Source organism: Macrobrachium nipponense, chromosome 7 (genome assembly GCF_015104395.2).
Source record: "Macrobrachium nipponense isolate FS-2020 chromosome 7, ASM1510439v2, whole genome shotgun sequence".
In the NCBI taxonomy this organism is placed as follows: Eukaryota; Metazoa; Arthropoda; class Malacostraca; order Decapoda; family Palaemonidae; genus Macrobrachium; species Macrobrachium nipponense.
In genome coordinates, this window is record NC_061109.1 from 49,938,567 (window position 1) to 49,954,111 (window position 15,545).

Sequence of the window (15,545 nt, forward strand, 5' to 3'; positions counted from 1 at the left end):
CTGGGACTGGACGAACCTGGACCTGTATGCCTTCCCGCCATTCAAGATCATGGGGGAAGTAGTAAGGAAGTTCGCGGCATCGGAGGGGACGAGGTTGACCCTGATCGCCCCGATGTGGCCCGCGAAGGAATGGTTCACACGGAGGTAATGGTCCTTCCTCATAGACTTTCCGAGGACGTTGCCCTGGAGGAAAGAATCTACTCAGACAGCCCCACTTCGCAAAATATCACCGAAACCTCTCCGCTCTGGGTCTGACTGCGTTCAGACTATCGAAAAGTTGGCCAGAGCGAGAGGTTTTTCTAAAGCAGCTGCGAAAGCGATCGCCAAACGCAAGGAGGACTTCCTCGAGAGCTGTTTACCAGTCGAAGTGGGCTTCCTTCAGGGCATGGTGTAGAAAGGAGGGAATTTCCTCTTCCACTACCTCTGTGAGCCAGATAGCCGATTTCCTGCTATTTTTAAGGAAGTGCAGAAGCTGGCAGTCCCGACCATCAAGGGATATAAGAGTATGCTGTCAGCAGTCTTCCGACACAGAGGCCTAGACCTTACTGACAACAGAGATCTTCACAATCTCTTGAGATCGTTTGAGACTACCAAGATACCTCAGGCGAGGCCTCCTTCTTGGAACTTAGATTTAGTCCTTAGACTGTTGATGTCGAGTCCTTTCGAGCCTCTCCATGCAGCGTCTCTTAGGAACTTGACGAAGAAGGCTCTTTTCCTAACTGCTCTGGCAACGGCGAAGAGAGTTAGCGAAATTCAAGCCATTTGTAAGCGGGTGGGCTTCAAAGGTGACAATGCTGTCTGCTCTTTGAGTCCCACTTTCTTAGCAAAAAATGAAACCCGTCTAACCCTTGGCCAAGGAGCTTTGAAATTAAGGGTATGACAAGCCTTGTGGGCCAAGAACCTGAGAGAGCCCTGTGCCCTGTCAGGGCTCTAAAGTTTTATGTTCACAAGACAAAGGAGGTACGAGGTCCCTCAGATAATCTGTGGTGTTCGGTTAAACGACCCGATATACCATTATCCAAGAATGCTTTGGCGTTCTTTCTGAGGGATGTGATTAAAGAGGCTCATTCGTCTTACCAGAAGACCGATTTGAGCCTCTTGCGAGTGAAAGCTCACGAGGTCAGAGCTGTCGTAACCTCGCTTGCCTTCCAAAGGAACATGTCGATCAAGGACATCCTTGACGCCACCTTTTGGAGGAGCAATTCAGTATTCGCCTCACACTACTTGAGAGATGTGAGAACGATACGAGGACTGTTGTTCTCTTGGGCCATACGTTTCTGCAGACACAGTCTTGGGGGCTGAAGGTAGCTCTCTCCCTATCCCTTAGTTAGGTTTAGGTTAGTTTTTAGTTGTTGTGTTTTTTGTTGTGGTGAGTCTTTGGTGAAGACCTCCCATCTCTTAGCTTAGTGTTCAGGGGTCTTGGATAGTTGGTCAGGTGGTGGTCAGTTGCTTCGTTGCCCTTCATATGTATGGCTCGATGTTCTTGTCACGTTGAGGTCACGTCCCCGTTGACAGAGCATCCAGAGCGCACCAGCACTACAGGTCTCCACCTGGCTGGCAACTCTGATTAAGCACAAGCAGGCTTAAGTGACAGTAATCACAGAGTCTACTTTGCTAACAGGTGAGAACCAAGGTGTACATCATCTACTTAATTTAAGTTTCCTACAAATCCTATTCTGTCTCTTCCCACCATCCGAAGGTGGGATTCAGCTATATATATATCTGTCAGGTAAGTTTCATGAACAAAATGTTATTGTTATAATACAATTAAGTTTGTTCATACTTAACTGGCAGATATATATAATTAAGTGCCCACCCACCTCCCCATCAGGAGACATGGGGCACTGATAAATATGAATAGAAAATGGGAATGGTTCCTGATATCCGCCTCCCAGCGGCGGGAATGGGTACTACCACCTGGCCGCCCACTGCGTGTGCCGCGAGTTTTGAAATTCTGTCGGACTTCGGAGAATACAGCTATATATATATCTGCCAGGTAAGTATGAACAAACTTAATTGTATTATAACAATAACATTTTTCTCCACTCAGAACCTCTATTCAGTGCATAGCAGACTTTTTGGTCTTCCTCAGGGATGAGACAGGATTATCTGTTTCCGCCATTAGAGGCTACAAAGCGGCCCTGAGTTTAATGTTAGGTCTTTGGGGTATTGACATTTCTTCATCCTGGGAACTCTCCTTGCTGTTTAAGGGGTTTGAGCAGTCATGTTCTCCTAGGGGGCTCAAGCCTCCAACGTGGGATGTTTCCTTGGTCATTAGAAGTTTCAGTAAAGCTCCTTATGACAGGAACTTGACACTCAAAACGGTTTTCCTCCTGGCCTTTGCTTCTTCAAAGAGAGTGGGGGAGCTTCATGGCCTGAGCTATGATGTGAAGCACACCGGGGGTTGGGGGTCTCTGTCTTTCAAATTTGTCCCGGAATTTGTGGCTAAGACCCAGAATCCCTCGGTGCTGGCTGATAGGTTCGTCTCCTTTTTCATTCCATCACTGGATGACTTTGTGGCCGGTGATTCTCAAGAGCTCTTGTTGTGTCCTGTCAGGGCTCTGCATTGCTATCTTAAGAGGACATGACATCTTAGGCCAGGTTGTCATAGGCTTTTTGTTAGCACAGGGCGTACAAAGAAAGAGGTGTCCAAAAATACAATCTTTTTTTGGATATGTGAAGCTATCAGACAGGCGTATTTAACTCTTGATGATTCTGCCGCCATGTCTGTGCAGGCTAGAGAACGTAGCGTCGGGTATTGGTCCCTCTCTGGCTTTCAAGAAGAATTTGACTGTTCATAGAGTTTTGAGCACTGGTACTTGGTTATGCCAGTCCATGTTCACCTCATTCTATCTTAAGGACGTTGCCCACAGATCTATGGACACTTTTTCCTTAGGTCCTGTGGTGGCTGCCCAACAGATTGTGTAACTCAATTGTTACCCTTAACTGGGCATGTTTGTATCTTACCTAGGATGATTGCGTGGAAGAGAGAATGAGTGAATTGAGTGGTCTCTTTCTCTTGTTCCTTTCCTTCTTCCTACTGGTGGGTTGAGGAATAGACACATCATTTGCTGGACTGGTCTGATACAGGTGAGTAAGGTAGTTATACTGATAGTTTGGTCGCTTTGTGTTCAAATAGTGAAACCCTCTACCCTCTATTCAGTAGCATATACACTCTGCTCTCTAGCAAGGGGGAGTGAGGAGTAATAACAAATCCTGGTGCATTGGTTTGTTACTGACCAGAGTTTCTCTTTAGTTCTGTACTGCAATGAATCTTCCCATATATCATTGTGTGTAACCCAGTGGCTGAGTTGTTGGATATAAGTTTACCTAGCTTCTCACAGGCATCAGTCCCTCTCCTGTAGATATTTCTTTTGGAGTTGGACTGGTGAGTAGGCCCCCAGCTGGTTTAGGATGTCTGTACCTCCCACCAAGTATAAGTCTATCCTATTGTTAAGACCAAAGGTTTGTTCGCATATGAACAAATAACAAATTTTCCAAGACAATTTGTATTTTTCATAGCTACAAACCTGAGGTCTTAATGTTTACCAGCTGGTCCCCGTCTTCTTATGACATCTTGGGTTGGGAAAGACTGAACGCAGTAGCACGGGTGTGCGGTCTTTGACCAGTTTTCACCCGATAAATGCACGTTGCCAGATCTCACAAGATTCTTTGCTTTTTCATCTCTGATTTTTAACCAAATCCAGCTGGGCGCTAGAAAATTATCCTATTGTTAACACCTCAGGTTTGTAACTATGAAAAATACAAATTGTCTTAGAATATTTGTCATGTTGTCTGCTAAAAATTGCATTCTGACATTTGTCAGTGGGAAATCATTACTGGGTGATATGTCATAAGATAAGTATGCATCAGCATGGTTAGATTTCAAAGACTAGGTCATTAACTTAAGTGAATATTGGCCTTATGTATTCAAAATTAAGGGGAGCATAAGACTACTGTTGAACATTTAATATAGATTACTTAATGAGTACCTGAATTAGGTATGACTGGGCTGCTTTGGATAACTTGAGGTATTATAAATTATGCAAGAGAGCAAAACTATTTGTTTGCCGTGTATGGTAGTTTCTATACAGTTGTGTTGCTTTGTAATTAAGAACATTTTTGTTTTATATAGAAAATTTTACCAATCATAGTTTAAGTTAATTTTGTTGCAAATATCATTTACCCTTCTCATTATTTATGTGGAGTCATGCATTACTATTATTACTATGTTACACATTATGTTTATCACCTTTTTAAAGGTAATGAAGAAAACCTGTTTTCCTTGACAAACCTTAAGAGGTTTGTTAAATTCATTGAAATTATGTACACACTAGTATTCAGTACTTTTATTTTTTCATTGGCAGTCATTACACTCATTGTCTGATTGAAACTGCATATTCTGTATGGTGGTGAAAACTTGTGTAATTTGTATAGGACTGCAAGATTACATCTTTGAGGCATATGTATTACCAAGCTTTCCCATGAATTGTTATATCTCCTTTACATTTTGGGAGTATATGGTATATTACTTTCCAGCTCCCTAAAATATCAGATATAGTAAGTGTAAAGAACATAATGTTTATATGGTGTAGATTATTGTAATTATTTTTACTATTATAATAGTATTGATGTTGTTATATGTTTATCATCAGGAAAAGGTATTGCAGCACTAACCTTAGATGATGATTACCAGAGGAAAAGAAGAGAAGCAATGAATCGAAAACCAGCAGATGGTTTAGAAACTATTGCAAGAGGAACCAAAGGAGTAGTCACTGTACGTATTTTATGTGGTAGTTAGATAAGCAGGCAGTCCCCAGGTTATGACGGTGGTTCTGTTCTTGAGATGCATCGTAAGCCGGAACTTCGTCAAAAATCCTAAGAAAACCTTGCGTTTAATGCTTTGGGTGCACTAAAAATTATGTAAACTCCCCTCTTATAGCATTTTTTATCAAAAAACCTTCAAATATTAATTATTTTGTATTTTTGGAGTTATATTTCTTTTGCCAGATTGGCATTGGAATATGCATCATAAACCTGGAAATAATGTCTGATAAATATAATTGAAAGGCATTGTAACCTCAGAACATCATAAGCAGAACCTGTCGTAAGCCAGGGAATCCCTGTATCGGAATTTACATATTAAACTGAAATGTAAATTTGTTTAATCTTCATAGATTAACTGTATAAATCTTGTTACTTTCAGGGTGTATTTGATGGTGTAACAGGTGTAGTCATGAGACCAATTGAAGGTGCTCGAGAACAAGGTGTGGAAGGATTTTTCAAGGGAGTTGGAAAAGGAATGGTTGGACTTGTTGCTCGGCCAGTCTCTGGTGTAGTAGATTTTGCCAGCACATCTTTAGATGCTGTTACCAGGTAACTTGGAAAATAATTTGACTCCTAGTTGAGTGGTATGTACCATATTTTTTAATGGATTGTATATATTAGTTTTAGATGAACCTAACTGCTATTAAATCATATCCAGATGTTTGCTTTCTAAGGTATAAAAATTTTAACAAATCAGTAGTTACCTTGGTGAATAATGACACATTGTGAAAACGCACAAGCCTAGAATCACTATTAACCTTTTAAACATATTAAGTTCACATTATTCTCTTAATTGCCATTAGGAATGGTATTAGCCAATGGCTTTAACATATCAGCAAGGTATTTTTCTAACCTGAGTGAAGTGGAACCAAAAGAGCTAATAATCAGACTACATAGTAGAAAAATTTGTTTTGCATGTTATTATTCCATGCAGGCATGGTAAAGAGGGCGAGGTCACAAAATTTTGTTGTCAAGTTTTCATTTCCTTGGAGTGGTTCTAAGGGATCTAGGACAATTCATAGTAATGCATTTCACCTCAAGACAATTGGCCATAGGACTATTCGCCGTTAGACAATTCGCTGTATGGATATTTTGCTGTAATAGGGATTTAAAAGCATAAGGTTCATTTATTATTTATTTAAAAATAACAAGCTTATCCTGAATATTCAAGAGCAAATGGCTTATTTTGAGAGGTTACTTGACTGTTTACATTATTTACAATAAATTTCTTTAAAAGTGTAAACTTAAACCCTTACGATGTTTACAGAAATGTGACAGATATTGGCCTTAAGGTGTGATATCAAACTGATAGTGATTTTAACACAAAAGTATGGCACTTGCATTCATCCTGCCTCCAGATACCATTGATACATTTATAGAGCTTGTGGATGACAGTAACTTACCACAGGATCTTGTGGCATATTTTGAAACACATTACATTGGTGGGGAGAGAGGCAGGGGAGCTCGTAGACGTAGAGTTCCTCCTACTTTACCTATCAGTCTTTGGAATATGTATGAAAGAACCTAAATCAGCTGGCTAACACCAACTTGGAGTAGAAGGTATTAGTAATGCACTGTAACCATCCGTTACAAATACTCGTCCAAATTGATAGAAATTTATCAATCTCCTGAGATATAAAGAATCTCTAAAAAGAAGTTAATCAATGCAATGAGAGAAGAAACCTCACCCAAGAAAAAAATACAAAGATGTTTATAAGCACATACTAAGCATTGTCAGAGTTTACGCTTTAAATAATTGAAATAAAATCAACATTATTTGCGTGCAATTGCAAATGAACTTACATGATTTTTAGCTCTAGTTTTTAGCTTAACTTTTTAAATAATGTGTATGACCTTCATTATTTATTGTTTTTATTTTTTAACCTTCTCTTCTTATGCTTTATGGCAAAATGTCCTTGTTCGAAAATATCCGTACAGTGAATGGTCTTACATTCCCACAGCAAATTTGTTTACAGCATAGAATAGAACTGAGATATCTTAATGTAATAACTTTATTCGCTATAGATCAGAGATCAAATTAGATTAAAGATCAATCGGGAAATATACTGTTAAATTTAAACCTAGTTATAACTGAAGCTGAGAAAACTGTTCAAGCTGCTGATGACTATTATCATACATCGGCAACAAGGATAAAACTGCAGTAAACGTATGCCATCAAACACAACCGTAGATAAAATCCTTTTAATCAAAACTACTGTGCTTGAAAGAACACATTTTACTGTTGGTTTCACGCCGATATAAGATAAATAACGTAAAGTTCGTATTACGATGATATAAAAAGGATTATTTGCGAACGGAATCACGTAATTTTTTACACAATAACATGCTGCCAACACAATAATATGTTAACACGAAAAAAAAAGAAAAATAGTTCACATTCACAACGAGACATATTCAATAAATATTTCCACCTCTAAAAACACGCTGTATAAGGAAAAATAACTTTGTCTCATATAAGTCAAGTATCTAGATATTCGTTTATGCTAACTAGAAGCAAGAGCATTCGCTCAGAATTGCGTTATGGTGAAACAAACTCGTATTCATCAGCGGATTTCAAACCACAACATTGGCCGCTCCGCGGAATACGGGCTTAAATTTGCCGTAGTATTTTAAAATACAATAATATGAGAATACATACAATATTCTTGGATACAGTGAAATAATGTATAACTTTTTAAAGGATTTATGGAAGAGATGCATAATTAATAAAATAACAATGCATTTTTCGAAACTGGTGGACAAGAACGAACATGAAAAAACATCCCCTGACAATGTGGAGCGTAGTTACAAAGGCTGCCTTAATTTGTATCTTATTTCTGTACAAAAATAAAAATACCTTTACGTAATATATTTTCATACACATTTTAAACATAAAAGCATAAACATTTAAAAAATCGACACATCGATCGGTAAATTTGCACTCTTTTTAACTCGATATTTTCGGAAGAGCGGCATACAAGAACGAACTTGAAAAAACATCGTAGTCGATAACTTGAAGGGAGTTTCAAAAGCTGCCTTTTTATCATATTTCTGCACAGAAATAAAATACTCTATTCGTAATACATTTTCATACACATTTTAAACATAAAAGCATAAACATTTATAAAATCGACACATCGGTCGCTAATTTGCCACTAAAAGTTTTAAAATTCGATATTTTCGGAAGAGTGGCAGGCGGCGGCTCACAAGAAAGACCATGAAAAAACATCGTATTTGATAACGTGAAGGGCAGTTTCAAAAGCTGCCTTTGTATCATATTTCTGTACAGAAATAAAAATGCCTTTCACATAATACATTTTCATACACATTTTAAACAAAAGCATGAACATTTATAAATTAACACATCCATAGCTAAATTTGCACTTATGTAACTTGATATTTTTGGCATAGAACAGCGTCAGAGGCATATATTTTACCCTAATACCTATGTAATAACTCTCCATAAAGTTTGTTAATATAATTTGTATAACCTTTATGGTCTGAACGGCATTTCTACAAATGTATGAACTCGTTAGACAACGGCGCTAGCGGCGCTGTTAACTGAAAATTGTGCCATAAAGATACCTTTAAAATGCCTTATTTTTTAATGAATATTTTTGACGACCGCCGTAAAACCGATTCGCCGTACCGCGGGCCGCCTGTATGTATTTTACCCGGGAATGACAATGTAAATTATTTATAAAATTAAATGGATTGGTGCTGACAATAGAATTCACTATGAAAATGGAATATATAATGGTTGCCCACCTCTTTTGAATTGCTTGCGGTCAATAAGTAATACATAATGAGTTCTGTCTATGTATATTCTTATCCTGGCTAAAGCACACAAATGAGATCAACAACCTCAGTAAAGGAAGACAAAAACTCTTGTGTGTCTCCTTCCTCCTGCTCTGGCAATGGAGACCGACAATGAGAAGAAGGTGCAGGCTTATCCAACACATCTTCCTCATGCAAACCAATTGCAGACCCAGCAGCGAAAGAACCTGAAGCGCCAGCCAACACAGACACCAAAGACCTGCCCAGACTGGGGCCACGCGCCAACTCGTGCAATGAACCAATCTCAACACTAGGAACACTACTATGAACACTTGCAATACGTGCAGCGGAGAAGCATCTCGAACTCTTGATGTAGAACGAGAATTCCTCAGAGTCAAACCCCGAACAGCATTAATGGGAGGGGAAGGCAAACACCCCGGCTGCACCACTTCCACATTTACAACTTCTGATCTTTTCATAGGCGCCTTAAGATCCTTATGATGACAAATAGGCACCGGAGCAGAAGCAGCAGATAAATCACCAACATGCGCATGTATGTGCGAGGTTGCAACATGCTTGTGTCCCGAAGAAGAGGATGACACAGCCACAGCAGATTGCACAGGGGACGAAACACTAACACTCTCAGGAACATGGATATGCCGTTCTTCACTCAAACGCTTGATACGCCAACGTAGCAGAGATGGGTGTGATGGAGAGGAGGAAGACAGCATTCCATCCTTACACACCCTCTTGGCAGGAGAGGGGGGAGGTGATGCAACACGTTTGCTCACAGCCTTCTCAGCAGAGAGGTCCAATCTCCTAAGAACCGCCTGTCATAAAGCGTCAGATGGATCCGCAAGAGAGGACGCAGATGACACGGATGGAAGAGGATACGTCCTGGAAGGCAGCGATGACATCACAGAAGCAAACGATGACAACACAGAGGAGCGAGGCAGTGCAGCAGCCACAACTGACGATGCCGACGTAGCAGGGAGAGTCATCACTAAGGAAACTGGGAGTGACGTCACCGATGGAAGTGATTTCACCGATGGAACTGGGAGTGACGTCATCAATGGCACTGAGAGACGTCACGGCCTCCCCCTGACCCAAGCTAGTGGCAGGCCTTACTGGCGGAGTGATACGATGATACTCAGGCAGCGCACTACAAAATAGCTGACCACGGGCACCAGTGTAGAGAAGGCCAGGGGGAGGAGTTAGAGTTGGGGAGGCCTGAGGGGGGAGGCAAGCTTCCATGAAATGCGTCAGCAAACCCTCCAAAGAGGGTGAACCCCGTAGCCCAAGCAACGCCCAGAGTGCTGCCATTTTGGATGCCTCCAAACCTGAAACAGAAGAAACTGATGAAATAGCCTCTTATCCCTCCCGGGAAGCAGATTAACCCCCCGAGGAAGAGGGGGTGACACTTACACATTAAATCAGCCTGAGGGCCTCCCAGTACTTCCAATGATGAATGGATGGAAGAAAAGGAAAGAGAAACAGGCACAACAACTCTAGCATCATTGGGAGTGACTGCGGAAGAAGATGAAGCATCTGGGAGAAGCGATGAAAACCCTTCCCATGAAGAAGAGTAAAAACTCTATGATGCTCCCTCATACTATAAAATAACTTCCACTGCGATTTAGGCCAGGCACGACATTCCAGGCAAGGATTCATTATAGTACAAACATTAGCACGACATCTACTGCATGTGGAGTGTAGGTCCGTAGCCAAAGAAGCCAGGAAACAACATGGGATATCTTGAGTTCCCAGGCACATATGTTGGCGAGGTCGAGACAACGCAGAGGAAGCCATAATAACACAAGCGCACACACACAGACAAGCAAATTAGCAAAAATGGGTAAATGGCAGAGAGTAAGCAACTGCGACTCTCACCCAGGCGGTTTTTTAAAAGGGGAACTTCCTGGTTGCTTTTTATTTAGCTGTTCCATATGTAGTAGTATTCCATTTAAGTACCTCTGGTGAAAAAAGAATTTTGAAAGGGATGTTTTATTATTTTTTACAACCAATTTTCTATTGCCCTATGGGCACAGCCATTTATGTGTGGCTCCTCTGTTATGCATGACGTCATGTGCGGTAGGCTCAGTCAGGCAGAACTATTTCTTTCAGTTTTTATTTGTAAAAACAAAAACCTAGGGTACAGCATCTTCAGATAATATCCTTTTCGTTTGTATTTGTCAGCTGAAAATATATGATTGAAATGGTAAATAAAGAAGTAGCCTGAAGTAGGCCTAGTTAGGCATACAGACCTAAATTCTAAAACGCCATTAATTAAACTAGTTACTATGGACTAAGTGAAGGCTTTCATCAATTCATGGACACCACCCACGCCTTTTTAGAAAACCTGCCATTCACCCCATCACACCACACATGGTGATTGACAAGAATAAATTTCAATTCAAATGCACACAAGTGGAGACACCATAGTATAGATAGTGGTAGATAGCTACCCTAATCTTCGTTGGTGCCGTGGTCTGTTCAGAGGGAAAAGTTCCCAAAACATTATTTAAATACCATAGCCATACCTAATACGTAACCTGTTCTTAATGTCATCTTTTAAGTCTGTTGGCAAGAAATGGTCCGAACAGACAAAGGTTTGTGTCGTAGGTAAAGGTTTTGATGTTGATATCCTTCCTCCCTTCGAAGAGCCATCGGCCAGCGACTTTATTTCTCTTTATTTGACGGAATCCTGTGGAATGATATGCCTTTTTGACACTTGCCAGAAGTATTAGCACAACCAAATGCCATTCAAGTTGGCATAATTGTTGCTATTTGAATGATAATTGACCTAAAACATGAGGACAATACCGAGGACGAATACAATACAATACTCATGCTTCGCTGGACTTGTTATTGTGAGACAACTGCTACACTACATCATCGTAACTAATGGATGTAGCTGACTACAATCACCTCCCCTTGCCAGGGGCCTAAAGCTCAAAGGGGAAGAATTTCTTCCACCCTTCTCCAGTCTCCTGATAGACTATGTGGTTGTTGAGGACTCTTGGACAATGTAGCGCCAGCCAGGCGCCAAATGCCAATACAGGCGAAAAACGCCAGAGGCGGACAGTTCCAAGGAACTCTCTACCACATGGCAATAGAGTCGAATCCTGGATAAATGCCGCTCTCAATTGAAGTACCTCAGCGCTAATTTGAAATTAAATTGTAAAAAAATGAGATTACATACAGATTCGAGCAATGGCTCATTTTTTAGCTTATTAAAAGTTCTGTTTGATAGAATTTAATGGCTATTAACCAGAATGTCCCCTTTAAGAAAAAGACTGAACACAGTAGCCTGGGTGCTGGGTCTTTGACCAGTTTTCACCCGATATATGCACGTGTTGCCAAATCTCACAGATTCCTTGCTTTTCTTAGAAAAGTTGTCATTTTTTAAGACCATTATACATCTGTAGCCCTGAATTTACTGATGATGAAATAAATGTAATTAGAAATACAGAAGTAAATTAAAACTTTGTGATACTGTATTAGACAGTGCATTAAGAGTTGCAAATGAGATTTTTTTTTATGATTATAACAGATACATATGCAACAAAAATACTGCTCACTCTGCCATATATTAATAGTCATAAAGATATCCATCTTTTCTATGAACTTTTAGAGTTAATGTAGCATTTAAGAATAAAACAAAATTGACAAAAACAGTTATAAAGAATTCCCTGACAAATACCAAATGTTGTTTATATCACTTCTAATATATGTTATGTGACCATTTTTATATTGATGAAAATTGAACATCACTGGAAGAGAAAATAGATTGCTTGGAAAAAAAAATATAAGATTGGATAGGATAACAGTGTAGTTTTCATTCATGTTCATCATCATTACTATCATCAGCTCCAGTACCATCAGATGTGAATGTTTTCCACCCATCTGTATGTTCATGCATACTGTCACCCAATCATATACTATATAATGTAATTTGTTACAAAACACCACAGGTAATACTGGTCATACATATATTTCTTCCAACCATTTACAGAGTTGTAGCTATGGTTGATCATTTTTTGTGGCTATTACTGACTTTGTTTATTGTTTCATCCAAATTTTAGGGCAACTACTTCTGGAGATGAGATAGGGCAGCGACGTCCTCCAAGATTCATTAGTTCAGATGGAATTGTTCGTCCATTTGTTAAACGCTATGCAGATGGGGCAAAAATGCTAAAGGTAAATTCGTCTTAATATTTTTCAGATTTTCAGTATGAATATTTTTCATATACAGAACAAACCTTTGGTTGGAGTCCAGTTAAAAAAAACAATACAGTACAAGGATTTTGGTGGCAACAGGAGTTAGCCAAGATGGCAGAAAGCAGGAGGGCACAGTTGACCTTCCTTAACCCATCCCAGCTACAACACATCAGTTTCTCTTTTCCTACTTTCATACCAGGTCATGTTGTTGCCCTCTCCTCCAAGAAACAGGTTGTTTTTGTCCCTTCCTGCCTGCATTATAACTTAGCATTATGGTTTGTTCCGACACGTTATACAAACCCTTGGTCCTTTACATAAGGAATTACTATTCAGCGCCAGCTGGACTGGTCGTAAGATTTACTAACAAGGTAGTTCGGCAGTAATTGCTTGCCTGATGGTCGGGAGTCCCGCCTGACTGAAGTTGTACAGAAGAGGAAGAAGCCCCGTAGAGCCACCAAGGTTTCGTCGGAAAGCTCTCCCTCGACACGTCTGGTGATTGACACATTATCTTCTCTTCTCCCTCCTCGTCGGTTTGAATTTTAGCCTAGCCTAACCCCTTTTATTTACACAAATGAATAATCTACCCACCCGCACACATTCTCCAACTTCAGTATACTCCAGAAATCACCTTAGAACAACAGCACAACAAGACTTACGACCCAAAAACTCTTACCAGACAGAGAGCTCTCTCCTACCAACCATACACCACCAGCACGTGCCTTCTACTACCCCGTGTTATTGTTTACATCCCCCCGATGCCGACGCCACAGACAGCTTCTAGAATCAACCATATGCTGTCCATATATAGGACACCCGCCATATTTCAACAATGCATAAAATACCAATAACAATTATACAATATATAATCACACTTATCTCTTTCTCCCTCCCCTCCGACGGAGGGAATTCAATGGTTTCCCTTATTGCTGAAATATGTATTTTTAATCTCTTGCTTCTTACACCAGTGCTCGATTTGATGGCAGTCATTAGTGTTTTACTATCAGTGTTAACCAAAGCTTCTAAATTTCTCCCTCCTACTACCTCTTCCCACAAATGCTTGAAATATATCAATCCATCTACAGCTTCCCCAACACTCAGGGCTTCGGCCTCAATGGTGGATTTTGCCACTCTCCTGGATTTCCTAGACTTCCACCATATGGGACTTCTCCTCTTCCCATCTGTCAAGGAAATAATGTAACCCAGTTGAGTATGGCCATCTTCTGTTTCCAAATGAAGTGTCTGCATAGGCTTCCCAATAAATCCTTTCTTCTTCCATCTCACTTATTGTAACTTCACCCATCATGCTCTTAGTTTTTCTCACAATTTTAATAAGCTTCTTCATATCCTGAGTTATTCCTTCTTTAAATGCTTTACTTAATTCGCTAACATCATATGATTTTTCTGGCATCATATGTAGTGATACCCAATTTAGCTATCCTACCACTGATCGATACTTAGTTAACTCCTTTTGTTCTAGCACTCTATTACCTGTATATCTTCTAGCCTAGCCTCTGGTTCTCTTATAGAATTTATATACTGCCACTGATTAAAGGAAAGTCTATTCTTCTGCTCTATTACTACTATATACTTGAACCTTTTACTCTCTTATTCTCCTACTTGCAATTTCACTCTCAATTTCCCAATCGTTTCCTTTTAGAATCCTTCAGTTCCTCCCTAGCAAAAATCATATACGTGTGTACACAAAATGCCATTCAATTTATTGCCCTTTTTCCAAAAGAATATATTAGGTTCTAGTCTACTTCTCTCACCTTGAAGCTCCTTCACTACTTTCACCAATTTACAATACCATGCGGCAGAAGCTCCTTCACTACTTTCACCACTTTACAATATACCATGCTTTTGCCGCATCCTTGAGCCCATAGACAGTTTTCTTCAACTTCCATAATCCCATCCAACCATCTTCCCTCGGTGGTTTCAAATACACTTCTCTTAGTATCTCGTCACCTTGTAAATATGCAGTTTTGACATCCAATGTATAACAATTCCAATTTTTCACCTTTATTATGGTTAGACAGAATTTTAAAATTTCAGCATTGCATGTGGGAGCGTCCTTTTCCCACTCTGCCATCTCTTTTTCAAACCCTCTAGCTACCAATCTTGCTTTACATATCCTTTCCCCCCCTTTTATCTTTTCAGTTACTATCCATCTTGTAGATATAGCTTTTTGTCCAACATCATTTACCTCCTCATATACCTGGCTATCTCTCCAACTTTGAAGTTCTTTTTCTTTAGCTTCCATTATGCTTCTATTTTCAAATCTCAGCAACACCTCTTCATCTTCAGTTTTTTCTGCCTGACTATAATCCCTCAAGTTAACCCACCCTTTGTCACCTGACTGTGAGTCTTGTACATTGTACGAATCAGCCCATGCTTGGCTTGATCTTTTTCCTGCAAGACCTAATATAGTCCATTGTTCTACTTGTCCTGTATCGTTGTTTATTGCTCTAACTCTATTTCCCTTTTTGAATTTTGGTATCTCTTCCATTAACTCGCCTTCTATTGACCCACTTTCCCCAGCATCCTCCACTGTTTCCTCTACCTCCTCTCTTTCTATAGTCTCTTCTGTGTCTGCATTCCTTCTCCCACCTACTATTATCTCCTCTCCTTCTTGCCAATCTACTTTCCCTTCATTTGGGCCATCTGATCTACCTTTCACACCATGGGATTTATCAATTCTAGCAGATATCTCTTCTGTATCT

The 15,545-nt window shown here is 40.0% G+C and overlaps 1 protein-coding gene across 1 annotated transcript in view; it reads left to right on the forward strand.

Annotated features, from left to right (window-relative positions):
• The window catches only part of LOC135216964 (intermembrane lipid transfer protein Vps13-like), an 840,085-nt gene that overhangs the window by 712,638 nt on the left and 111,902 nt on the right, over positions 1-15,545 (forward strand). The window contains 2 exon segments of the mRNA XM_064252490.1: positions 4,656-4,777; positions 5,207-5,376. Coding sequence (XP_064108560.1) covers positions 4,656-4,777; positions 5,207-5,376 — 292 coding nt within the window.